This window comes from Pteropus medius, unplaced genomic scaffold (assembly GCF_902729225.1).
Source record: "Pteropus medius unplaced genomic scaffold, Ma_sr-lr_union100, whole genome shotgun sequence".
NCBI classification, from domain to species: Eukaryota; Metazoa; Chordata; class Mammalia; order Chiroptera; family Pteropodidae; genus Pteropus; species Pteropus medius.
The window spans coordinates 2,371,037-2,397,867 of record NW_024356335.1 but is presented as its reverse complement, the minus strand read 5'-3'; the positions used below and the strand labels follow the sequence as shown (position 1 = coordinate 2,397,867).

The 26,831-nt window shown below is 39.6% G+C and overlaps 1 protein-coding gene across 3 annotated transcripts in view; it reads right to left on the bottom strand.

Annotated features, from left to right (window-relative positions):
• Window positions 1–2,243: 2,243 nt before the first annotated feature.
• The window catches only part of PBX3 (PBX homeobox 3), a 194,576-nt gene continuing 169,988 nt past the window's right edge, over window positions 2,244–26,831 (bottom strand). The window contains exons 6-9 of one of the 3 annotated variants that reach the window (XM_039861625.1): window positions 8,711–8,876; window positions 7,373–7,485; window positions 6,488–6,577; window positions 2,244–3,771 (exon numbers count right to left, since the gene is read on the bottom strand). In XM_039861625.1, the coding sequence (XP_039717559.1) occupies window positions 3,679–3,771; window positions 6,488–6,577; window positions 7,373–7,485; window positions 8,711–8,876 (462 nt within the window). In that variant the 3' untranslated portion in view covers window positions 2,244–3,678. The remainder of the gene's footprint in view (window positions 3,772–6,487; window positions 6,578–7,372; window positions 7,486–8,710; window positions 8,877–26,831) is intronic. The other 2 variants (XM_039861626.1, XM_039861628.1) reach the window with 2 other exon arrangements.

Sequence of the window (26,831 nt, the reverse complement as noted above, 5' to 3'; positions counted from 1 at the left end):
CCATCTGAAAATGGGATAATAATGGGATAATAACCGGTCACATGGGGCTCCATGGGCATTCATTAAGATAATGTACAGCACGTGCCTGGCCGAGGGTCAGTCTACAGACATGCTCGCTCAATAACTGTAGTTAGTCCAAAGAGAAAGGTTTCTTTCTCACGGCACAACACACAGTACACCAAAACGTCACCCCCTCTGGGAGACTTAGCCCTATGTCACTTTTCCACACAGGGAGGGGGCCGCTCTAGAACAGCACTCCTCCCACCCCCACTTCTGGCCAAGGAGTGGCACAAGACCACTGCCTAGTTCAGAGCTATAGGCGAGTTCTAACCTCTTCTGCAAGGCCACCTGGTCCGCTATACTTGGAGGTTTCCACACTGCCTGTGCGCCTCCACGTGGAAGGCTGATACCTGCCAACGCGGGGCGCCGTCAGGCACCTGAGCTCCGGACACTGAACATACGTGCGTTCTCATGTGAGCACACACGTGCCCATGTGCAGCTACCTGTATGTGTGGACAGGCCCTTTCGCCTGTGATGGGTGTCTCAGGTGGTTTCCTGCTGTTATTTTCTTTGACTTTGGGAATGGGTTGTGGGACCCTCGCTTCTCTAGTCCTGGGGTTCAGACACCCCACCAGCCTTTCCCATATCCTCCCGAAGGGGGTGTTTTCTGAGCAAGGACTAGACCCAGGGTCTTCGCCTCTCAAGGGCTGGGGCCTGATTTCATTCATCTCTGGGTCTAGCCCCTAATCCATTGCTTGACCCAGAAAAGGTACCTGGTGAAAATCCATCAACCCGACACAATATAGAGTGAGATGTAAGAACCCTGGGGCCCATGCCATGCCCCGGTTTCCTCATCTGTGCAGTGAGGATGCTCCTGCCCTCCCCCGCCCCCACCAGAGGGAAAACATATGCAAATGCTGCCTCACTTAGTACACAGGAAAGGAATTCTATTTTTGTTTAGGTCTCTCAGGAATAAAGCCTTAGACTCACATTTCCCTCAAGGGTTGCCAGTCAAGGTGTAAATCTCCAACGAACACTGGGTATATGTTTCTCTCAACAGGCTGGCCCGAGATAAACCCCTGAGACGGTTCTTAGGATGTGTTTCTGGACATTAAAGAAGACGTATTTGTGTGTGCGTGTCAGGTTTCCACAAGATATTTTTGCAGAACCACATAGCTTAGAGAATGTCTTATGTACAAAGATAAGAAAGGCTGACCCATAAGCTAATTGAATCATGCAAATAACTACTTAGCCATGGGAGCGATTCCTACAGGCAGGCTGAGAGCCCGCGTGAGGGAGGACAGCTTCGGAGGGCAATCTGTTTTATAAAGTTTACTCTCACGGTGTAACTGCCTCAAGATTAATGGGAATGGTGGCCCTAGACCTTGTTTTGCCTGGCTCTGCCGACCGAAGTCGTGAAACAGTTGAATTTATCATGGACAATTTGCTGCAACTGGTTAACATTAATCTGATTTCCTGTGAGTCAGTTTCCTTGTGACATAGTAAACAGGCCAATTACCTGCAATCGACTTCTTTTATTATAAAGATTTAGCTATTAGTGACAAGATGTGTATGTAAATATATGGAATTTCTAACAATTTGAATAAAACAAAAACGATGTTTAATCTAGTTAATGAATTTCTAGTTGGCCTTACATTTTACCAGTTTAGAGTTTTGATGTTATGAGAACGTGTGTGTGTGTGTGTGCGTGCACATGTGTGTGTGTGCGTGCATGTGTTCAATGGCATCTGAGGCTTACTCCCTTTAAACTTTTGCTTGTTTTTAACTGGTATCTCACAGAAGTTATGAAAGTAAAGACGTGAATGACCCAAAACTGGTTATTTTTTACTTACAAAAAAGATCTTTCCATCTAACAAGTGCCAGATGCATTGTTAGGTCAGGAGTGTGAGCTCTACGGGCAGAAAGCCCTGGGTCCAAAGCATGGCCCCTTGTCCTGGATCTGTGACCTTGTGGCATTTGCTTAACTTTCATGAGCTTTAGTTTCCTAACCTATGAAAATGGGAACATTTTCCTTGTGTTCTTAGAGCGCGAGGATCAAGCCTGGACAAAGAACAGCGGTGTAGCAGCCAGCCAGGAGCTGTCGTCAGTAGGGCTTCACTGTCATCTCAAAGCGCCCCTGCCACAAGCCACACACCTCGGGTGCCCAAGCCTGCCTCTGGACAGGCTCTCTCCCTGGCCTGCACTGGTTGGCTCGTGGGATGGAGTAAGAAATTTCATCAACATTTAATCATGAAAGCAAAAAGTTTATTCATGTTTGAAACTACATATAACTACCACGAGGAAGACTTTTTCAATCCAGGGCGTAATCCAGTTAGAAAGGAACACGAAACGTTTTTAATACATTAGAATCACCGCCACAAATTATTTTCATGACTCAATCAGTTTCAGAATCGCATACAATACAAAAAGAGAGAAAGGAGAGGGGGCCCCATTACACAGGGTGAAATATACAGTACTGAATACTGAAATCTGAATGCATCACAATTAGTCGCCGCTTTTTTTTTTTTTTGGATTAGTAACAAGATGAAGAACATTCAAAATGTTGCTCAGTATTTACAACAGTTTTACTGATCCTGTGTTAATTTAAGACCCAATGTTTCCACTCTCAGTTTTTTAAAAGTTGCAAATGCAACCCTGATTTTTCTTTTAAAAGATTACAATGTACATTACATTTGATGAAGGGAAACAAAGAGTTAATTACAAGATGCAAAAAGATAAGAAAGAGACAAACTACAGCGTGAGTATTGTTCAGAGGTAGTAAGTGAGCACTCTAAGCTACAGAACATGTTGAAATTCTATTGGTTTGTATGAGTTCGCATGAGGTAATAAAGCTGTGTTTTGATTGGTGAGATGTATAAATACTCTTTTGCTACACTATATACAACACTCCAGAGAGCAGGGCCTTTGTTGATGCCCAGAGGACGTAGCAAACCTTGACAAGTCTGTGCAGCACCCAGCGCACACCGTAAAACCCCAGACGGATCTCGTGTTCACCTCTATCAGCAGCAGGTATCTCCACCTCCCAGAACAAATCTGGATCTATAATTTAATTACTGAGCAGACTCTGGGCACTGGTGCTTTTAGAGAGAAAAGATGCTACCAGTCTCTGATCTAATTATAACGTAAGAGATTGCGACACAATGTGACGAGGAAGATTCTTAAACACAACCATCATTAACAGAGATAGCCAAATACTTCCTTTATTCCAACTGCATTAGCGATATGAAATAAAGACAAAGTCTGCGATGGAAATATGCAAGGAGTTCAATTTAGGTGAGGTGAATCTTTGCATCTGCTTTAACGATTGAGGTTTAGCATATATTGTACTTTTTACCCTTAAGGCCAAGTAATTGGCAACTGTGAAACCATTAATGTAAAATATTGATAATAAATTATGATAAAATAGCTACAGGACTGTCAACAATGTTAAGTCTTGGCCTAATTGGATAAAGTGCTTTTTAACATTGTGTGTTTTTAGTATAAATACAAATGATTATGATTTCTTAAAAAACAGATTTACCAAGTTCTCTACTAAGATAAGACAAGGTTTTACAGTAAAGCTGTAGATGGTGGGCTACAAAAACGCTTTCCTTTTCCTCCTATTGCTCTGGATGCACTTATCAAGGCATGTCAGCTCAGGGAAAAGTGTTGCAGAGATTAGTTAGAGGTATCAGAATGCACACTTCCTGGGCCTTCTGTAGGGGAAGTCACAGAAGATGGAGTTGTTGCGTCCTGCCAGCCTCCATTAGCCTGAAAGGAGAAACACAGTTCAGCGGGTGCACACGTCTGCATATTAATTCTCCTCCCCAATTTAAAACACCCAGATGACAACATGAGAGCAAAGATGCATTAGCAAAATGTATTTTCTAAACCCACTTTGGCAGGACTTTGAAGCATGTGTTAAAGTGGGATTAAATGCATGTAAAACAAATCCATCCCACCAAGTAAAGACTTGGCAGTGAATCGGCAGGCTAAAGGGGGGCTTCGGCTAGTCTCAAGCTGGCACACAGCTCGGCCTTTGATTTGCTGGTAAAGATAAAGTGACTCGAAAAGAACTCTTTTAAGAAGGGAGCAGTGGAGGAGCTCGACGCAACGCCACAGCAGGACCGCGCGAGCTCCATGAAGTAGAAACTTCAGCCCGGCTAAATCCTCGTTTCCATAGAGAAGAACTTGCCCGCCCTTTTCCCACAAGGCCTGACAGCCAGCGACCAGAACTCTTGGAAAATGAAGGCCAGAATTTCCATCCAAACAGGATATTCCAGAATGAAAATGCATGAACTGTGGAGGAGCACACGCTATTCAAATCTGTATTCCAATTATCTCTAACTGGAGCTCCTATCTGGGATGTTGCTGCGCTTTTCACATGCCGCTGGCCCTTCCTGCCTCAGCCCTGCATCGGCAATAACAGTACTCAGAAACAAATTTGCCTTATGTCTTGGCCGATAGAGGCAATTGCTGAAATCAATGTCTGATCAGATTTCTGCTGTGCCAGACAGCTTGTCGCTACATATTTTTATGTCAGTCAAGAAGAGGGAGGTGCTGGGCTCGTGAGTTGGGGAACACTGAGTAGAAGTGACGGGAGGGCCTTCCTAGAGAGAAGGCGAGGGTGAGCTGGCTGACACCCAGTGCCGGCGGCGCAGACCGGCTTCGTGCTACGTTGACCCAGGCCCAGACCTCCGACGCTGATGTGGTGTGGGTCATAAGGTCTCCTGGTGCCCCTGCCACCCTCACATCTGTCTGTAACTTCTTCTTTGAGTCCACCCAAAATGTCTTCTTTTAGGCCTGTGTCACTAGGCTGCTGAGAACTCTCTAGATTCCCCATCCAGCTTGGATACAACTGTTAGATGAGCCTTGTGCTGGGAATTTTTCCTTCTCTCATGGTTGCTATTCTTAGAGAACTCCCCGAGTTTTGATTGACTACATAGATGTGCATATAAAGCACCTTTCTTCCCTCTAGGATCACAGAGAAAGGGGGTGGGGACCAAAAAACCCCAGAGATGACCATAGCCAAAGGGAAAAAAATTTTGCAGGCTTGAGGCATAATAAATTCAAGTTAGGAAAAAAAAATAAAGTGATGGCAGTATATTTCCAAAGCCTCAGTGGTGCAGGGTGGCTGGTGACATGGTTAGGTGTGTCTGTGTAGACTCTTAAGAAATCCTCTTCTCTATCTAAAAGGTAAGCTGTTTGTACTCTCAGGTATGAAAATCTACTTAGAAAAACTCTTACACAGATACAAGTCTAAAGATATTCCATCTGAAGTAAACATCATTCCTCTTTTATCCAAATTTATAAACAACAAATGTACAATATTTTTACCCAGCGTGGCAGCTGGAGGAGAGGTTGTCAGCAAGCATTCTTTTTTTTTCAAAATAAATTAATCCTTACTCTGGTGGTTTGAGATTATGCACTGTATTATACAACAGCGCCTTATCAAGCCTCATCAGTGAAGATGGAATTCATGTCTGTAAAATGCTGCAGGCAATCACAGTTTCATATTTTATCATGTTGATAAGGATATCGTGCATTCTCTGAAGCATTTCAAAACACTTAAATGAAAAAGGAGAAATGCAACTAAAAGGCTTTTTATATGGTTTGTTGTGGGTTATTATGAGTTATTTATAAACCCAAAAAGAAAGATTTGACATTTCAAATGTAAAAGATTTGAGTATTTAATGGTCCTTTTTCCCTTTTACAATTGAACATCCTCAATCACTTTTTAAATCATTAATATTTACTCTCATAGCGAGCCACGGCTCTAAAAAAGGGAGAATTTTGTCTTTTTCCTTCCTGACTCTGCTACTATGCACCGGGCAGTCTATTTCCTCCCTAAGTCTGGAATCCCAGATTCTGTCCACCGCTTCCCTCGGCTCCGCCCTGGTGACCCAATCCCCTTTCGAGAGCTTTTTGCCATTTTCCATCCACATCAGGGTGTAGGAGAAAATGAAGTTTTGATAAATTGGTTACAAAAGTTAAAATTATTTCCTCCATAATTAAAAATTGAGAGGCCATTGAAAGCGCTGAGCATGGTCTGTACATTGACAATGCAGCACGCTGCTCTTAAGAATAGAATTCTTTGTTTGCTGATCTGTCTGGGGTCCTCTAAGGTTGTCACCTTCACCTGAGCTGTGGTTGGGAATTTTTTCTGCTGCTTGAATCTAAGATAAATGGCTTGTTCTTCTCCATCTCCCTGGAACTGTACAGCATGGCAATATGAGATGGCATCTTAATGGGCTGATGCTTAAGTCCCTCTTGATGACAGAACGCCAGGTACTCCGAGTATTTGTGAGGACTTCTAAGGTAACATTGAAAATTTAAGTTCATAAAATAAAAGTATAGTAAAGACACTGCCTTCCCCAACGGCTAACAAGATGAGAAGCCAAGTCAAATGGCCATTAATTTATTTATCAGTCACTGTTTACCTGACTATTCCTACAGCTCTTCCAATGTGGTTCCCCAGAGTACTCACATTTAAATTATGTGGACTGTACAGTGAATTTCCTCCGAGGCCATCACTGTAGCCTCCCGTCTGATTGATAACATGACGGAGGGTATCCACCTAGAAGTGAGACGAAACAAAATTCATCATCACAAATCTATTAAAACATCATCACTTACAAAAGGAAACAATTTGAATTATGTGTGCCACAAGGGTTTAGCATCTTCAGTGAAAGACAAATTTATCAATCAAATGTGACTGGCAGAATTTCAACAATTCTTTGCATATTTAAACACACATCTTTGTTTTTTATGCCAGCCAAACAGTAGTATCTTCATGGCAATGCAAACTCTCCATCTACACCAACCAAATCTGTGTGGTGGCTGTGGGCGAAAACTACTTATAGACATGTGTACTTGATCTCTCTCTCTCTCTTTCTCCCCCCATACACATACACACGCACACATATCTACGTGCATAAAACAAGTAATTGTTCTCAATTAAGAGGATAAGCAAAAGTTGAAAGTGGAATATAGTTTAAGAACACAGGTTTTTATATTCTGACTTGAAAAAATACAGAAATGAAACAGAGTACTGTTTTTAAACCATATACATACTGGCACACACAATTTTTCTGGTCTATTTTGTTACAGGAGTAAGATGCACCCAACCCCTCTCCATGAGCTCAAGCCAGAGCCGAATGCATTCACAAAGTTCATCAGGTTTGAATCATCGAAAGTCACTGTTCACTTGACTTCTCATTAAATTAACTGGTGGGGCAGATGGGTCACGTTTGGAAGCACCCAGCCCAGGTTCTGCACGGACGTGCAGACCACTTCCATGGGGTCAGAGGAAGGAGTTTTGAGCCCAAACCCTACCCTGCTAGAAAGGCCCCAGTTGGGGCATTTCTCCTACCTGTGATTGCACATTGGCTCCGACTTGGGACCCTTGGTAAGAATCCCCATTCAGACTCTGCATGTTCATGAACATGTCCCCAGAATTTGGGAGGTTAAAAGAACCAGAAGAACCTGGAAAGGAAAGAGTTAAGTAGCTGAATAACAGAGAGCTACACACACAATCCTCAAAGACCTAGAGGCAGGGAAAGGAAAAAAGGTACAGAAGGGAAAGGTGGTACACAACACGAAGCATTTCTAGATCTAAGAGGATGGAGAATAACTCCAGAGTTCGGTCCAGTGACTCGTGTTATATCTAGGAAAGTCCTATCAATGGGGAAGCCCACAAATAAAAAAATAAACAAAAAACAGAGAAAACCAAAATAAACAGAAAATACCCAGTAGCTGGCCTGGAACCACCCCCTTGTTTTCATATATCTCCAGGATTTGGTCATTAAGTGAGTTCTTTGCCATCATTAACTATCACGGTGGACAATTACTCAGAGAAGAAACATTTTTCGGAAGCTCTTTCTTATCCATACATTTTATCTAACTTTCCTTTCATCTGTTTTCATGTTATTTTAAAAAGAACCTGGGGCGGGGAAGATAACAAACCAAACCAAAAACCCTTACTTTCTGAACTTTAAAAGATTTATTAAAAGCTCTCCTTAGAAAACCCCTCGAATTGCTTCCAAGTCCATCTGTTTGGACTAGCTGCAAATCTTTCATTGTTAATCAAGTTCTCCGTAAATTTAAGATGTTTCTAACTCCATCACGAATGTCGCATAAATTTGGCATGAGGAGTCAAGATATTGCGTCCAGGTGTTACGTACTATCCCCCTCACAGCTGACCACCTGCTGATCCTACTGCTCAAGCACAGGTGCTGAAGAAACGCCCAGAATGACAGCGACTAGAGTCTGGCTGCGTTAAGGAGAAGGCACCACTGCGCTTAACTCCAGCATTCCAGCTTCCCTGTACACAGCAACCGGTAAATGTCCCACTTCTGCTATTTCATTCCTTGACCTTAAAATGAAACATGCAATGATATAGTTAAAATAATCACTAGTGACAGCACTTTGCTTAATTGCTGGATTAAAAACCACTACAAAGTATGAAAGTTCCAGAATCTATAAGTAGCAGGTGGAAGTCACTATGAACAGTGGGATTCCAGGCTCTGGCCATCAGTCATTCGCCCATCCCAAGAGCAAGCCTGCATTTTAATATAACTCTTCCTTTACACATCCACTGTGTCCTCGGCATGGCTTTTGCTTCCTGGCCTGTGGGACAGGGCTTTGTGGCACAGGGCTTTGTGGCATAGGGCTGCCTGAGCCGAGTAGGGAGTGAGCACCTCGTACGCACCAGAGTTTGGCGTGGTGGGCGAATTGGTCTGGTTGTTCTGCACAGCTGCGGCTACTGCGTGTGCAGCCGTCACGGCTGTCTTCGCAGCGTAGAGGTTGGCTTCTTCCTGAAACTTGCCGATATTCTTCTTGTACCTGATTCGTTTGTTGCCAAACCAGTTGGATACCTACAAATCACAGGGATGTGAGTGAAGGGGAAGAGAGGCCAAAAGGGGAAAAGTCAAACTTCCAATAATAACTGCTGAACACTAAGGGGGTCTCTTGAGGCAGTCATATCCTGTGGATGATATGGTTTCTTGGAGTTAGCCACAGTGACACTAAGATGGCTGGAGGCACTGTTCATAACAAAAACATTTAATTGATATACTGATTAGTACATAAAAGTGATCAGTCCCCCCACCCCCAAAGTAGCTGAAAGCTAAAGGAATCATTTAAGTTAGGTAAATAATAAGAAATACTTGAGAAAGAATGACTTAATTTGGGGGGGGGGGCTTGACAATTGTGGCAGCTGTATCAAAGAATCAAATTCACTCTGCCGAAAAGAGTAACATCAATTAATAATAGATGAAAAATCCCTTTGTCTCCTGCCTTAGAGAGACTGTGCGTCTGCCAAGATGGCTGCTCAAGCTCTGCCATTTAACATATGAGAAGGTCACAACTTGAAAACTCAAAGAAAGACTTCCAGTAACGTCAATGCAAATACAGAGGAGTGGCTCTGATTTCATCCAGTCAACTATACTTATTTCTTCTGCAAACTAATTATGAGGTCAGCTGGTGCAAATGGAAAAGATTTCTAAAGAGGATCTTACCAACAGGCAGATTTCATCACATTTCATTGACAGCACAACTTTAGCCCAAGACTCACCATTCACTTATATTCCATGTTCAGGCACCTGTAGCTGACTGAGCTATATAAAGAAGAAGCGAAAACCCACATGGTAATTTATAAGAAGGTACTAATTGCTATGTAAATGGCTCTGACTTCTCTTTCATTAAAGTAACAGTTAAAAGATACTTTTAAATAATTTCTTAATAATATGTCAAAGGGGCATATGGCTGTGATATCAGGCTGTGTGAGTCACTGTTTTATCCTGAACAGCTGTTTGGGGCCCTGAGGAAAAAAGTGGTAAGAGCCCTCCGACCTGTTTTAAACCAGTGAGCACGCTGGTTCACCATCTTTGCCAAGTCTTTAATTGCTTTGGAAATAGAACTCTCATTCTTCAACCCGTGGCACTCATCCTTCTGAAAGAAGCCAGAGAGCCCCGGCAAGGGAGCCACATCAGGAGGACAATGCTGGCCTTTGCTGCTGCCCACATGCTGTCCCTCCTGGGGAATCACTGTGTGCACACATACAAACGCAGGCTCACTCACTGACGACCCATGCGGCAACCGTAAGCATAGGTTCATGAGACAGAAACAAGTCAAAAAAACTTATCAGGAAGGAAATACACTACGGGTCAGAACTTCTAGCTGCTTCTGTTCCACCGTCATTTCTTTCCCCTGAAGGACTGGGTGTATCTATCCCTCCCTCCTTCATATCAAGTAGTAGCGGTTATTATTACTATCATTTAATGAGTACCTTCTAGGTGCCTGTCGAGCATTACAGAATCGTATACTTTATACATTTTCTCACTTAATCTTAACAATCTCAAGGGCTAGGTAATTGATTGAGGTGGGTTGCTACAGGCGTCACACCTGCCCCAAATCCAGTGGCCTTTTCTCTCTCGTTTAACCTCTCGGCAGTGTCAGATACTTATAATTACTACCCCTCCTGCTTAGAGCACTTTCTTTGCATGGTTTCTACATCATGCTCCTGCTTCTCCTGACACACCAGGGTGTTTCTGTGTTTTCTCCAAGACCTAGCTCTTGGCCCTCTTCTTTCTCCTTGAGCAGTCTTATTCATTTTAATGGTTTTAATTATTGTCTTTGTGTGACTTTCAGATTTCCATCTCCATCCCTAACTTCTATGAAGAATTTCAGTTCTCAATTTTTAAGACATTTCCATATAAATGTTCTGCCACAATCTTTAACTCAATGGGTCTAAAACGGAACTCATGTGTCCTCTAAATCTGTGCCTCCTCCATTTTCTCTTTGTGTTCATGGCATCTGTACCTCTAGAGATGTGGTACTCGCTACCTCACGAAGTCCCCGATTCCACCATTACATAGTTCTAATGGATATACACGTCTCAATTTGGAACTCAGATCTGGTTCCCTCTTATTTTCACTCATTGGTTTTAGTCCCAACATCTAGACTGTCACAATATAGGCTCTCAACAGCCCTGAGGGACTGAATGCCACCCTACCACTGGCCTTCCCTGCTCTCCCTTCTTTGAGCCCCACATGGTTGATAATTGTGCAGGACATGGTGGTGGAAGGTTAGGAGAGGAGGCAATGAGGCCTGAGCCAGGTAGAGTCGTAGGTAGGATTGGCGAAGGCTGATACCAAGGAGGAGGAATAGGCAGGAATTGAATGCTGACTAGCTGTGGAGGTCAGGGGAGAGGAGAAGCCAGAGATGATGGTAATGTGGGGCTCAGGCCCCTAGGAGGATGGGGACAGATGCTCTGGGAGGGATTTCTGCACCAGGAAAAGTCAGCCTCAGTGACTGTTAGGAACCATTCCTATACCAGAATTATATGACTCTAAAAACAAAAGTTCTAAATCAAGATCGCAAAAGGACTCTAAAGGTATCCATTCTGATTATGTTTATAAGAGCAAGTTCTCTTAGACCCTACACCTCACCTTTCACAAGCACATGTTCAGCTCAGGAAGCACACCTAAAGAGCTGGTTTAGAAAAAAAGCTCTTACAGCATATACTACTACTCTAGCTTGTCTGAATAAGACTGTCGGACCTTTGAAAGAGTTAAATAGTGAATAGATCTATAGTGCAAAGGGAGATATTCCTGGTTGAGAGGGAATTTGGCATTTCTTAAGCATAATTAATGAAAATTCCCCAACTCTGAATTTAGTAACAAAGCCCCATCTTAGAATTCTCTTCTTCTAAACAATTCTCTGTTGGATTCCGTGCTTTGTAGTTAATATTACCTTGACAATCAGAGAAGCTATAATACATTAATGAAACCTAGCCTGAAAATCAGATTACAGCTTTATTAACAGTTTCATAATTGAGGAATCTCTGTACCATCGAAGGTCTCATCTCTAGATATGTAAGAATCTTGTGTTTATGCATACCCCTGGACCAATCAAACAACAGTCATCACTAATAAAGGTTTATTTAATTCTCACAGTAAAATTTTAATATCACCAGCAGCCTGGGGAAGCTTTAGCAAGTAGATTTGCTTGACATCAGATCGTTTCTATTCTGCTAGTCCCAATACTTCTTAATCTTTAATATCAAGGCAATTAAAATTAATGGCCACTCATCTGAAGCTACTGTGGGCAGTGTTTCCTTGACATCAATTGTTTGATGGGATTACCTAGAGGTTAAACTAGCAAGCAAGGTTTAATTGGAAGCAATGAAAGAAGCAGTGATCATACGTTATGTTTAACCTGCATAACCACATCTAAATGAATATCTAAAAATGTTAAACTATTTCTCAAATTAAAATATGCACGTCACATTCTGATATCACAGATTTGGGCTTTGCAGCGATAGAGCTATTAAGACCACACTGCTGTAACTGAGATCAACGTAATTAATGTATAAATCGACACCTAAGTTCAGGATTTTTTTTTTCACCTTTTAAAAACAGATGGATACAATTAGTTGCAAAAGAACCCTACCCTCACCCAATAGGAAGCACCCAAGGCTACAGATCACACGCGGCCCCCTCCTACACAGTGCTCTCGGCGGAGCCAGGCTGTACACGTAGGGCACTAAGTAGAGCAGGGCTCGCTTCATCTCTGAACTGGAATGGTCTGCACATTGGTCCCAGAATAAAAACATGGGCAGGAAATTGGTGGAGAGAAAGGGAATACACTGTCCTGTGCTTCTCTTTTGAGCCACGTATCAAGGATTCATGACTCTGGACTGGGCAAAAGGCAAAGGGCCAGGCAAGAATTTTAAGATCAATTAAAAATGAGAATAAAAATACAAGCACTCTTTTCCTTCTACTGATGTTCATTGCTCTCAGCTCCCAGACTGTGAGCCTTTGGCAATCAGGGGACTGAGCAGTGAACATTTTGCAGGCTGCTAATTTTCTGGAGCCCTTCTGCAAGGCCAAGAAGCGGCTGGAAAGGCTTCCGGTCTCTCCCATTTACTATAGCCGTGCATTTCCCCTAACTCCATCCAGCTATAGATTGCCAATCGCTTTTAAAAAGCAAAATGTTTTTATATGTGGAATCTAAAACAGACAAACTAGAGAAACAGAGCAGAGTGGTGGTTACCAGGGGTTGGAGGGTAGGGGAAATGGGGAGATACTGGTCGAAGGGTACAAACATCCAGTTATAAAATTAATAAGTGTGGGGATCTCATGTACAGCAGGGTGATTACAGCTAATAATACTTGTATCATATATTTGAATGTTGCTAAGGGAGTAGAGAATTGTTGGGCATGTTAATGATTTGGGCACATAGTGATTACCTAATGGCCATTAGCTATTACTACCACCTACATTTTATCAATGAAGAAATAAGAGATCCAGATTATACACAAGTTGCCCAAAATCACAGAACAAAGTGTGATAGATCTAGATTTCAACCTCGGGATTCTCCATCAACTTTTTCCTTTTTAATAATCAGTTGGGATATGTTTACTGAGTATCTGTTATGGTCACTCAGTAAAGCCTCACTTAAGGTTGTCAATAGGTTCTGAGACTTGCAGTGAAATGATGCATAACGAAACCAGTCTTACCATAGACTAATTAATGAAAACAAGAGTTAAGTTCCTATGGTATGTCAATGTTATAACAAAATGACATCGAACAAAATGATGTTATTTGAGGACCTGTGATAGTGTACTAACTAGGTGCCACGGGGGGATGAAAAAATAAACATGTACTTCTACCTGCCTCAAATTTACAATCATTACGAAAGCAATGCCAGACACACAAAATAATTAGTGAAAACTGCAGGAGAGTGATGATCACACATCAAGTTGCACAGATTCTAAGTGAAGTGGGAATCTGGAGGAAGAGAAGGACCAGCAGGTCTGGAAAATCAAGAGAGACTTCCAAGGTGAGGTGGAACTTGAACTGGACCTCAGCTTCAATTCGATAGTATTTTTATTGAGACTCCACATTTCAGAGGTGCAAACCTTTAGAAGCTGAGTTGACACAAGCCAGAAACGTAAGCTGCTGCCTCCCTTTCCCGAGACTTCCTCAAGATCTCAGAGACTTATTCTACTCTCCAACTTAACATTCCCTTTCCCTATTTTGACCTCTGAACCCCTCTTTTGTAGTGAAAGAAGAAGGAGAAACCATTCTACAGGAAAAAAAGAAAACCCAAGGATTGTTTCTGGAAGAGGTGACATCTAAGTGGAGGACTAAAAGGTGAGGGACATTTCTATTGGGGAGAACGAGGGAGCAGTGAGAGACGGCGGGGATCAGGGGATAAGCGAGAGTAAAGGCACCTGAAGGACTGGCAGGCTCTGGCTAAGGAACAGGACAGGGAGAGTGCTCTAGGCAAGCAAAAGCCTGCAGAAGGAGCTCTGCAGGTTGCCTCACGCCTCCCCAATCCCTCTGTGGGCTCAGTGAGTTCCAGCTAAGTGGAGGGGAGACTGAGAGTGAGCCTGAGGTTTCCAGGAAGTAAGGACAGTGGGCAATGGGTTCTGGTGAGGCCAGGTGAGGCGGCCTTCCCATCCAGGTACCTGGTCCATTTCAGTTGTCTGCACACTTTTTGCTGGAATACTCTCTAAAGAAATTTTGAAACATTGGGTACCCGGCTCACACTTTTTCTCCTTTGCACATTTTTTAAGTTGGCATCTACAATTTTTCATTATAAGTTTATGTAGTTGTAAACAATGTTATTTCAGTTTGCCATAAATGTTGACATTTTAAAATAAAATGGTACCACTATTCTTTAAAACGTATCCAACCAAATACAAATAGCAAAGCAATTTGCTACCCAGTATCCATTTAAAAAATATATACACTCACTTTAATAATCAAAAATTTTGTATTCTTTTTTTGTTCTTGGGAGAGCATTTCCATTTTGTTTCTCTCCAATATTATCTTAATGCAATATACTTTTATGCTCTACAATAGAAATGTATGGATATTGAAAGTTTTAAACTGTTTTTATTTCCTGCAATTATAAGGCTCTACATGTTTAATATATCCTTCTGGATTAAACTATAATTACGGTTAATCTAAAATTGATCAAAGGAATACAAATTCTTATTTTGTTAAATAAAAACTTATTTTGGCCATCAAAAGTAAGGTTTTATCACACATGCACTTTTTAATCAAAGGGGTGTGAGGTTATAAACTGCTGATTTAACAGAGGTTTGGTTATCACCAATATTTCACATAATTCCTTCGCCAGCACTGGAGAGAGTCTCATACTTTGGGGCAATGGGCCATGGTATTGGGTGGGAGTATCCCTTTCATAAAGTAGAAAAAGGGTGAGTGGGAAAGGGAAGGAGGGAAGAAAGTAACATATACCTGTTTCCACCTAGCAGCTTTCTGAGGCACACAGATTTTAGGAAGGAGTACCTTATATACATAAGAAAAGCTGGCTTGTGAAACCCCTAAAACCAGGCATGACCTAATACCTTTTGGAAAACCTCCAGGTGAACACGTGTTCCCTAGTTCAAGATTGCTGCTGTAGGTGAGCAGGCCAACTCGGATTACACTTTAACTTCTTTGTGTGAGTATACTTGGGAGCCCCTTGGATGGGGTATACCCAGTAAAGACCTTCAGCTGTTAAAACAGGGCTCACGCAGGCAACCACTTCTATGTGTTGTAATGACCCTTTGGAGCTAGGCAAAGAACAGATTTATCAGCCTCAGGAAATAAAAAATCATTCTGATTAAGGAAATAAATTTACATATAGTTTACTTATTATTTAGTGTAACCTTTCTGGAGAGTAAGCAAGCAAATATGTAGATACCCTCTAACTCAGCCTTAGTGAGAACTTATTTTGGCGAAATACTTAGAGATATATGTGCAGAGATTTGCTACAGTTCTATGTTTAATAGCTGAAAAAAGGAGATTAATTTCTAGCACATCTGTATAATGGAATATGATCACTGACTAAAAATCATGTTGAGAAAGAATATTGACATGGGGAAATATTCATAATACAAACAAGAAGAAAAGGCATTTTTTTCTTTGCATACAGCAAGATTTTTTTTTTTTGCAAAAATACACATAAGACATACATAGGTATGCATGTGCACACATATACATACCACACGTATGCACAGGAAAAACTACTAGGACACATGTACCAATATGTGATTATCACCTTTTAGAATGGATTTATAAATAAATTTCCATTTTTGTATTTTGCTGTATGTTTTCAAGTATTACCCAAATTGATTTCAGATAAGCAAGTATTGAGATTTTTTAAATTAGAAAAATGTACTTTTCAATGAAAAAAGTAACCAACCTGCTTTTTGAAATAATCACTTAGAAGTCATTTAACAATCTTTAAGAGTGTGAGTGCCAGGCCCTGTGCTGGCCCACACAGATATAGGAATCGACAATTCTGTTCCTGTATTCTATCCAGAGGATGGGGTTGGCAGGTCTGAGAATTCTTGAAATAATTAAAATCAGACACTTTGTAAATCTCAAGCCATTAAAATTTCCCAGATTGCTTTGCATTTAAGAAAAACTCTATGTTCAAATTAAAAAGCTAAATCATCCACAACGTCTCTTCAGTCACTGAAAGCCAGTTTATTAATTAATTAGCATTAGTTGCATCTTGCATTTCAAATTCTATCGGCACAGTTACTTATCATTTTAATAACAACGTTAAATAAAAGAGAAAAATTATTACTCGAAGACTTAATCTTCAAGAAGCAGAAGTGCATAACTTTAGAGGCCATCCTTAGTTTTGCTTCCTTGCATAAAGTACATCAGGGAGAGGATCGGCACTTGTTTGGAAAAGAAGCAGCTGACACTAAAACATCATTATTGAGATTAGCAAACTAAAAATTTATGAAGCACAAATCTTAGAAAAATATGCCATTGTGTTTCCCACGTTTACTTGTTATGCATATTTTATGTACTGTGCCTAATTAAATGCAACAGATTATGAAATGTTGAAATGCCAAGTCGTGTATAATGGAACATGCAGCATATTTACGTGGTAAACAATATTACCTCTAATAGTTTCTCTCTAATCAATATGTTTTCATCTCCATTATGTGATTCAATTTGAAATGAGGGATGGAAACCAGAGACTGTTCAATTTTTAAAGTTAATAGTGTTAATAAACTAAATCTCATGCTACTCTTCTCCCTCCCAAGGGTATGCATTCAGTGAAGTTTATAAGGACAGAAAGGCTGGCCACACAGTCTCTTGAGAACCCAGAAGGGCAGCTGGAGAAAGGGCTTGGCAGCCAGACGGACCTGTGTGCGAATCCCAGCTCTGTGATTGCCTAGCTGTGCTACCTTGGTCAAGTCACGTCATCTCATGTTCTCCTTGCCTGGCGTACAAGATGAGATAACGATACCTACTCCTCACAGGGCTGTCATAAACGTTAAATGAAATGACCTGTTAAAATACACAGGACTATGCCTGGGATGTACTAGGCACCCAATAAATGTTAGCTCTCCCTTTTCTTAAAACAAACGAGCAACAAGAGCAACAACAACAAATCCTCTATGGGCTACGTTCGTTTCCAGCTGTCACTGAAGTCAGGTGAGCCTCTCACAGGAGCTCCAAATTCTAGGAGAGCAAGTCCATGCTCCCAGGGCTGACAAGGTACTGGCAATGGGGGATAGGCAGCAGTGAGAGAAGGGAAAGGGAGTGCTCCTCTATACACCCGAGCATAATAAACTTCTTACCTAGACCAAGAGCTCCTGTCTGCCACGCACCTGCCAGGCATGAATAGCTCACAACACTACCTATGCCTCCTCATCTCTCCTCACTCCTGCCCCAACACAACCACTTGTATGGTACTGCACTGGACCTAGGATTTGTTAGAAATCTGGGTTTAGATCCTACTTTTACCTATATTTATAATAGCAACCACTGAGAGTTCATTATGAGTCAGCCATTGTATCAGGAACTTTACATGTATTATCCCATTTAGCCCTAACAAAGACCCAATCTTACTGATGTAGAAAATGATGTCAGAAAGTTTATGTAACTTGCCTGAGGTCACACAGCCTTTCCTGTGCTTTTCCCAATATGTTTTTAATTAACACTCTCAATAAAAAATATTTAAAATTGTTTACTCAACTTTTTTTCCATTGTACTAAATGGCTAGGGCTACAAAAGTAAATTCTATCTTTTCAGTGCCAAATATTTTGTCTCTTTTATGGTTAAAATGTGGGCTAGTCCAAGAATCCAAACCATTTTTTTTCTTTTATAAATTAAGTTCCAAATTCCTAAAAATTGACTTGAAAACCAACTTTTGAAACACAACTCACTTCTAATGGGAGAACTGAACAAACGGAAATTCAGTTTCCATAGTATTTGATATAATTGAAAACAGATTCACTTGTCAAGCACCTTATTTTTTTTATTTGAGTCTATGAAAAATTTTATTGCCATAATGTCCTGACACCCGTACAGTTTGGTTTGCCCTTTCCACACCACGCACGATAGACTGATAGCTGCTCCCGACATTCACAAAGAGGTTCATCTGCAATAGTACATAAAACGTCAGCCTTGCGGCCACGGTATCATAGAAAACAGATGACATCGTTCATCTCCCTAAAACACGTGCTGAGGGGTGGTTCTAAATGAGCACGGATGATGTTTTCAGTTAAAGATTTTCTTCTTTAAAATTCATTTAAAAAAATAAAAACGTGTTAGGTGTACATCTGGATAGGTTCCTTCATAGGTTCAAAGAAAGCCTCGTTGACAGATTTCAAAACACTGACAGCACAACTGTGGAACTACCTCCTATCAATGGTACTTTCTTGGGCAAGACATCGGCATCCCAGAATTAAAACTTAAGCGCACCTTTAGAAAACCATAACAGACCAGATTTTTTTCGTACAGGTAAATGTCATGTAAATTTAATTCCTATAACTGAAAACATCAAAATTTATTCAGTGTCCTATAGTCGAGGCTTTTGTTTCATGGAAACCCTTTATTCAAACACTGTCCCCTACAAAATACACACTCCAGTTTTCTTTTCTTTTTAAAAATCCAGAAAATTTCACTGAACTTATTTAAAATGAGAATACCTATCCTCAAAAGGTATACTACTTTTTCAATATACATAATTAATTCTCACTAAAAATGAATCACATACATTTTTAGAGTAAAGAATACACTAAGGGTAGGTCTATTCAGAGACTAAGAATAGACACAACCCGACTGGCTATACCCTCACCACCCTGTGTCCCTCTGGCTCTCACTTTTATGGAGCCTATGAAAACCTAGGGGCTGGGGGCTGCTAGCACACTAGTTTGCTGGAGGGGAGAGCCTTGGTGTTCTCTCTCTCTCTCTCTTTTGGAACCTTTACAAGGCTCTGGATGCACAATACCCAGCAAGAAAACTCTGGTTAAATTTGACAAATGAGCATCTATCGAGCACTCATGATATGCCAGGCCCTATACTAGGCATTCTACATATATGATCTCATTTAGCCTCCAAACCTTTGAAGAAATTATCATTATCCTAACTTCACAGGTCAAAAAACGAAGACTTCAGGGTAAATAATTTGTTCATGGTCACACTGTGACTTAATAGTGGTGGAATAGAGTCTGGGTAACTTTTCTGCACCTTCCTATACTGAATGTACAGTCAACTAGAGTTAAAGTCCCAATTTCTCGAAATAAGTGATATGAAATGAACATACTACTGCCTAAAGAGAACACAAGTAACAAACTTAGTTTTGGCTAAAAAAATTTGAAGTATGTGGAGTGCAATGATCTAAATAACTAACTTTAGAAAATCAAGAGAGAGAAAAGGAAACTATAATACTTTAGAACTTTTCTCCCTTGATCTTTGACTGAGTCACCTGACAAGAGGGTAACCCATTAGTTCCTTTATCCCCTTCTGCTCCTGGGCTCTGAGTTTTGCTAGAGCAAGTCACCAGCCCAGGTTTGGCCTGCTCTGCCAATTATTCTACCTTTTGACTCATCTCTGACCAGCTCACTCATTCCACACACATTTAGAATGCCCAGCAAGCACTATGTTGCCACAAAGCAGTCCCTGACTCACCTTCCAAATCCAATTTTACCCTCATCCCTATTCTGTCCATGAATAGGGATCCTCTTGTAATAACAATAGCTGTAAACATTTACATAGGGCTTAAGTACCAAGCACTATTCTAAGCACTCCACATATACTAAATCATTAAATCTTCATAATAATCCAATGAGACAGGTTCTATCCCCACTTATTTTATGATTAAGAGGCACAAGAATTTTTTTAAAAAAGGTATGCATATCGTATGTTCAGAATAAATATCTGAAAAGAACAGGTATGTAAGAAACATTTGCAATAAATATGAGACATTGTTAATTGCCTTTGGGAAGTAGGACTAAGAATCTCAGAAGGGAAATGTTTGAAAAAAACACAACTTTTAGTTTTGTTGAGCTCTACTGTGTTTTTTAAATTTCATTAATTTCTGTACTTTATAATAATAAAGTTTTATTGTCCTTTAATACCTTAAGATGGACCATTCCTCCCTCTGCCCATTCTTTCCCTCTCTTTCTACACACATACATACATGTATATGTTTAATATGTTTAAAGCTATAAATTTTCTTCTATGCACTGCTTTAGCTGCATCCCATGAGTTTTGACAGGTTGTACTTTCATTATTATTTAGTTAAAATATTTCCCAATTTCCACTGTGGTTTCGTTAACTTATGCATTATTAAGAAATACATTGTTTTCTTTTCAAACACACAGGATTTTTATAGTTATCCTTTTGTTACTAATTTTTAGTTTAATTCCACTGTAGTCAAAAAATATACTTTATGTTTTAAATTATTTAAAAGTTACTGATAGGTGCTTTATGACCCAGAATATAGTTAACAGCACGAGCTGTTCTGCAAGTGCTCAAAAAGAACATGTACTCAGCACTTGTTGGGTAGAGCATTCTATACTGTCCATTAGGTCGTTTGCTAACAACTGAGTTCAAATCCTCTATATCTGTGCTACTCAAAGTGTGGTTCTGAAACCAACAGCATTACCTGGTAGCTTCAAATCAGCAGGTCCCACTGCAGATCCTTTGAATTAGAACTTTTGGTCTCAGGAATCTGTATTCCAACAAGCTCCCCAGATCATTGTTATGCATGCTAAAGTTTGAGAAGCACTGTTCTATATCTGCTACAGAAAGGTGTAAAAATCCCCTACAATGATTTTGGATTTAGCTATTTTTCTTTGAAATTTTGCAAGTTTTTGCTTTATGTTTTTGAGCTTCTGCTATTAGGTACAGACAAATATAGAACTGCTGTATCATCATTATTTAGTGCCTTTCTTTATCTCTAGTAAAACTTTTTACCTTGAAGTGTTCTTTACCTGACAGAATAAACATCAACTTTCTTTTCATTATTGTTTGTATGCGATATTTTTCCCTATACTGTTATTTTCATTCTTTCTATGTCCTTATGTTTTAGATGTATCTCTTAGAAAACACATATAATTAGGTTTCACTTTTATATCTTGGCTGACAATATATGCCAATGACTTAGAGCATTTAATTCATTTACATTTAATGTAAGTACTGATATATTTGGATATGGACCTAACATTTTACTCAGTGCTTCCTATTTGCCCCACTTACTATGCTCTTTTTTCCCCTCTTCTTCCTTGCTTTTTTTAGATTGTTTATTTAAAAAAAATTATTCCACATTTCCTTCTTTATTAGTTGGGAAGTTATATATCCTTTTAGTATTAAGTGATTACACCAGAGATTATATATTCTTAACTATCAGGTCTAATACTAATTTGTACTTTTATGTTAATTGGTACTTTTACCACCTTTTCAAAAAACTCAAGAGCATTAGAACACTTACCCTCTCCTCAGAACTTACAAGGCATTATCATTGTGTGTTTTGATTCAATATATATTGCAAACCAAACAGACTTCATTATTTTAAACAATCAATATTTATTTAGATTCACATATACATTTACACTTCGCTTTGCCACTTCTTTCTGCATCTCTCACCCTCTCTCTCAAATCTTTTTACTTCTTCCTGAAGAATACTTTTTATATTTCCTTTAGAGAGAAAATGGGACAAATATTTTCTCTCTCTCTTTGTATTTCAAGTATTGCTTCTGTATCATTCCTATATTTGTTTCTGGGACTCTAATTACATTTGTTGCAGACCTTTTTACTGTGTCCTGAACGTCCCTTACTCCCTCTTAAGATTTTCTATCCTATTAGCTCCCATTCTTTAGTATGGTCATTTTCTTATAATCCATCTTCCAGTTCACTAATTCTCCCTTTGACTATGTCTAATCCGTTTTAAAACTCATACACTGAATTCTTAATTTTGGTTACTGTATTTTTGGTTTTAAAACTCTCATCTTACCTTTTTTTATAGTATCCAGTTATCTGACAAAATTTTCCATTTTGCCTTTTATTTCCATGGATATATTAAGTTTAGTAATTTTACACTCCATATCAGATTCTTTTATGTTCTAGATTTCTGTGGGTCTGTTTCTATTGTTTGTTGTTTGTGCTGGCTTCAGTACATGTTGCCATGTCTTCCTGTATGTCTGTTTTTATTTTCTTCTAATTGTGTGTTCAAGGCTTTATTTGCTTTGTTATGTAAACAACTTGAAACCTAGAATGACATTATCTTTCTCTACAAAGAAATTGTTAATCTCTCAGCCTCTGTCACCCTCTCAAAATTGACAAATGACCCAGAGAAAAGCCGTTTACCCTGGCCTTATTTTCTTCTTATCTGCAAGTTCTCTGGGCAGTATCATCCATTCCCAAGGCCTCAACTATGAATTTAAGTGGATGATTCTCAAGCTACATTTTTAACTTTGACATTTCTCTAAATATTTCCAAACTGAACATTCCCCAACTGGGATACTGATGGCAATGCCAATTTGGCATAACTACCACAAACTTTCAAGCTCCCTTCCATCCAACCAGCATTTCCTCATGTGTTTCCTATGTCAGCTAATAATATCACCATCTCCAATTATCTGGGCTAAGAAACTCAGCTATCTTCTATTATTCTTTCTTCCTCAAATTCATATCCAGTTATGTACTTAATCTCCAAAAGATCAGTTCTACCACAGAATACTTTTCAAATCTACCCGTTTTTCACTTTTAGTGGCCTAATTTGAATTTACCACCTCTTGCCTGAATTATACCAATAATCTATGTAGTCACTCTCATTCTAGTGGTTTCTCCTTCAAACTGATCTTATACATTGGTGCGAAGATTATCTTTCAATCTGACTGTACATCTCAATTCAGAAGTCCTTATCTTCAACATTTTATTTCATAGCACTTACTACCACCATATGACACACACATATATTTTATATATGATATGTAATATATGTTAATTATATTATATGTAATATATGTAATATAGATGTATTATATGTAATATATATGTTAATCATTAGAATAAGCTCCATAAGGACAGAATCTCTGTTGTATTCATTGTTATATGTACCGCAATAACCAGAAATCACTAGTTGCATACTGCTGAATAAATTAATTAATGCAAAATAGACATGTAAACTGCTCAACCTCATAATTGCAGGCATAATTGCAGACATCTAAACATCTAAACTTTATAATTGCCCACCTTCCTCAATCAGGCTCAAGCTTGACTTTCTACCTAAATCATTTCTTCAACATACATTTATTGTCTATGTGCCGTACAGTGCTGAATAAGACTGCAGTACCTATCAACATGGAATTCAACATCTATCAGGGAAATGGCATTAAACAATTCATTATTTAGTTGTAGTTGTGGTAAGTGCTATCAAGGAAAAGTATAAGAATCTATGAGAATATATAATGGAGGATATGAACTAGGAGTACAAGGAAACCTTTCTGAAGAACTTACATTTGAAATGAGCTTTGAAATAATAAGATGTCCATACATTTGTGTAGGGGGGTTAGGGTTAGACCATTCCAGGGAGGAAAAATAGCATAATAATAATTATCATTATATCTTCTTCTTACTCTGCGATAGGCACTCTGCGAGGTTCTTTACATATATTAGCACACCGAAACTCCCATAACCCTATAAAACACATGCTTTTTTAATCCAAGTTATATATATAAGAAAATGAGGCACAGTGAGGTTAAATGACTTGCACAAGGTCACAGAGCTAATAAGTTGGGGGACCTTCCTAATCCTCTCAGTAGAAAGTAAACTCCTCCTTGTGTCATATTCCACAATGGCACCCATATGCACATGTGCACTCCCCCAGGTACCTTTTGTATCCTGTAAGTAACGTGCTTGTCTGTCTCCCTCATGTTTGACGTTTCTAAGGGAGAAGAACCCTATCTTATTCTTCTTGGTTTGCCATAGTGCCAAGCACAGTGCCTCAGTACCTACTCAGTGAATTAGGAAAACAGTGGAAAATCTTAAAATGTATCTTTGGCTGGATCAAATTAGTTTGTAGCTTCTACTCTCAAAATCTATACTCATGTTAGAAAAGTAATATACTCTCCACACAGCTGACGGAAGAGTCAGAAAAAGAGAAGAAAAGTCAAAAGACAAGGACAAAGGAAGCCCAAGAACATCTGTGGAGAATGAATACCAGACCTCCTGGGTGGAAGTAACACAGAGTCAATATAAGTGGGATGCCAGGAGGCTTGAACTTGGAGCAGGTTCTGATCTGGTGTCTTTGCCCTTTGGGCTACATTGTGTATCTTCTGTTTATTCCCCTTATGTGGTCTCACCCCGCTCTGGGCCCCAAGAGGCTGACCCATATGGCTTCAGGCCTCTGGCCAAAGAAGTCACTGGCAGGAGATGAGAAGAAGAGAGGAAAGTAAGGTCAGAGTATTTGTTCCCCTGACTCCCTCACTGTAATATTGCTTTTACTTGAGGTCTTGGTTACTGTCCTTCTCTGCACACCTTCTATGTCTTGGTTGGATTCTGGTAACCCTTCCTTCATCTCAGGACAAAGGATAGTAACAGAACCAAGCATTATAAATATTATCCCTTTGTGGATTCCCTATACTTTGCTCATACTTCTGTAAATAGTCACTTTGTTAAACTCTCCTCAACTTTTTCTAATTAGAGTGTGCCTTCTATTTTCTGCTGCGACCCTGACTAATATATTGGCCTGTTGGTCTGACATGCCTCACAGAAGCAAGGCCATGGAAAGGTGAGATGCGATGATCAGGCACAGGTTGAGGAGAGACTGATGGGACTACTTAAGGAAAGGAAAAGACAAAACAAGATGATGGGGACAAAAACTGGAGGGACCATGATTCTGATTATGGCTTCTTCTAAGGTTCAGGGGAAAAAAAAGACACTACATCTACACTGAAAACAGTCTATCTGTCCTTAGTTTGGGTATCATGCCAAACATGTGTTAGATTCCCTCAAAAAAGTCAATTCTAAAATGAATATAACGTCACTGGAGCAAGCTTTAGGGACCATGCTAATTATAGTACTAATTGTTTGTAGAGAATGACAACAAAAAAATCAGAGGCTTCCTCGGTTTTCTTTAAATCTTGCAGATATGCCTTATTTGTACTCAGTATTACAGCATCCTCAAAGCTCCCATCTTTTTACAACCTGCTCCTTTGTTCTTTGCACACTGTTTAATGACATCCCATCTCCACTAAGACACACAATCAGAGTCTTTATAGAACAGAGGGTCTGTAGCCTTCTTTTAAGACAGTGTGAAAGGACCACTTTAACAAAATAGCTGCCATTTTCCTTCAGCTTGTCTCCAGTTCACCAATTGCATACTTACAGTAGAAATCTACTTCTGCCTTCTGTCTACTGCCAAGGTAACTGAAAAGGCCTTTATGGATAGCTGAAAGAGATACTGTAATTTGATAGTCATTTCTTTTTTTCCTGCTCTAATTATTATTTTAACGGGCTTCTTCTTATTTTAATAGATTTTTTTTAATAAGGAAATCTTACTTACAAATTTTAATTAGCTTACTGAATATTCACTGCTTTGGAATAAGTAGTTTAATGAGTATGGAGACCTCAGACTACTAACTAGCCTAGAGTCTCTGAAGTAGCTTAGCGGGAAATGATGTAGCCCTAGTGATGTGAGCCCTGGCCTGTGCCTCGCAAACCAGGACTCTGCAGCTGGGGCCCCAGTGATAGAGAAATCACACTGCCTCTCGCAGGGGAAAAAGGAAAAATCCATTTTCTTCCATTTTATCAAGAACCTCTGTGTAAGAACCTCTAGCTCTACTACTCCTAAAGACCTGTGACTCTTGTCAAATCACTTAACTTCTCTGAACATCAGTTGCCTCATCTGTAAGGGTAAGTTACTTTTCTCCATACCAGACTATTTAAAAGTGGGTCTTGTGCACCACTTGAAAAGCTCTAAAATACATTAGTTGAATGAATGAATGAATGAATCTCAATGCTGCCAACTAATCTCTTTACCATTTCAGGTTCTCGTCTGTTAAAAAATCAATATTTTCTTTACAGTACATTTCAATTAGAGGAGCAATGAAGAATAAGTTAACGTTTTTCATTCTAAAAACTCCTAGCACAGAAAGTAGGGCCAGAGTTATTTAAATTCAAAATTGGAAGCAGGAGAACAATGGAGTTTTTTGTGATTTGCTAACCTGAATAATCAATGCAAGTTAGCTCTATTCCAAAAAGTAAAGGCATATTAATATCTGCTCCACTAAGAATATATGACAATTTAAGTATGATTCTCAGTGCTTATGACAATTGAAATAATTTCTCCTTTTGTGAATTTTCAGGGTGTTATGTAAAAGGGAAACTCCAGCTTAATCAAACTAAACCTTAAGAAATCAGAAATTTCAAATTCTGAGTTCTGCTTGTAATTCTATGTTAAGCATATTTATAAAATTAGCACAAATTAATGTAGAATATAAATTGTACATTTTTTCACTTACCTGTGCCTATTTATATACTACAATATATACAGACCTT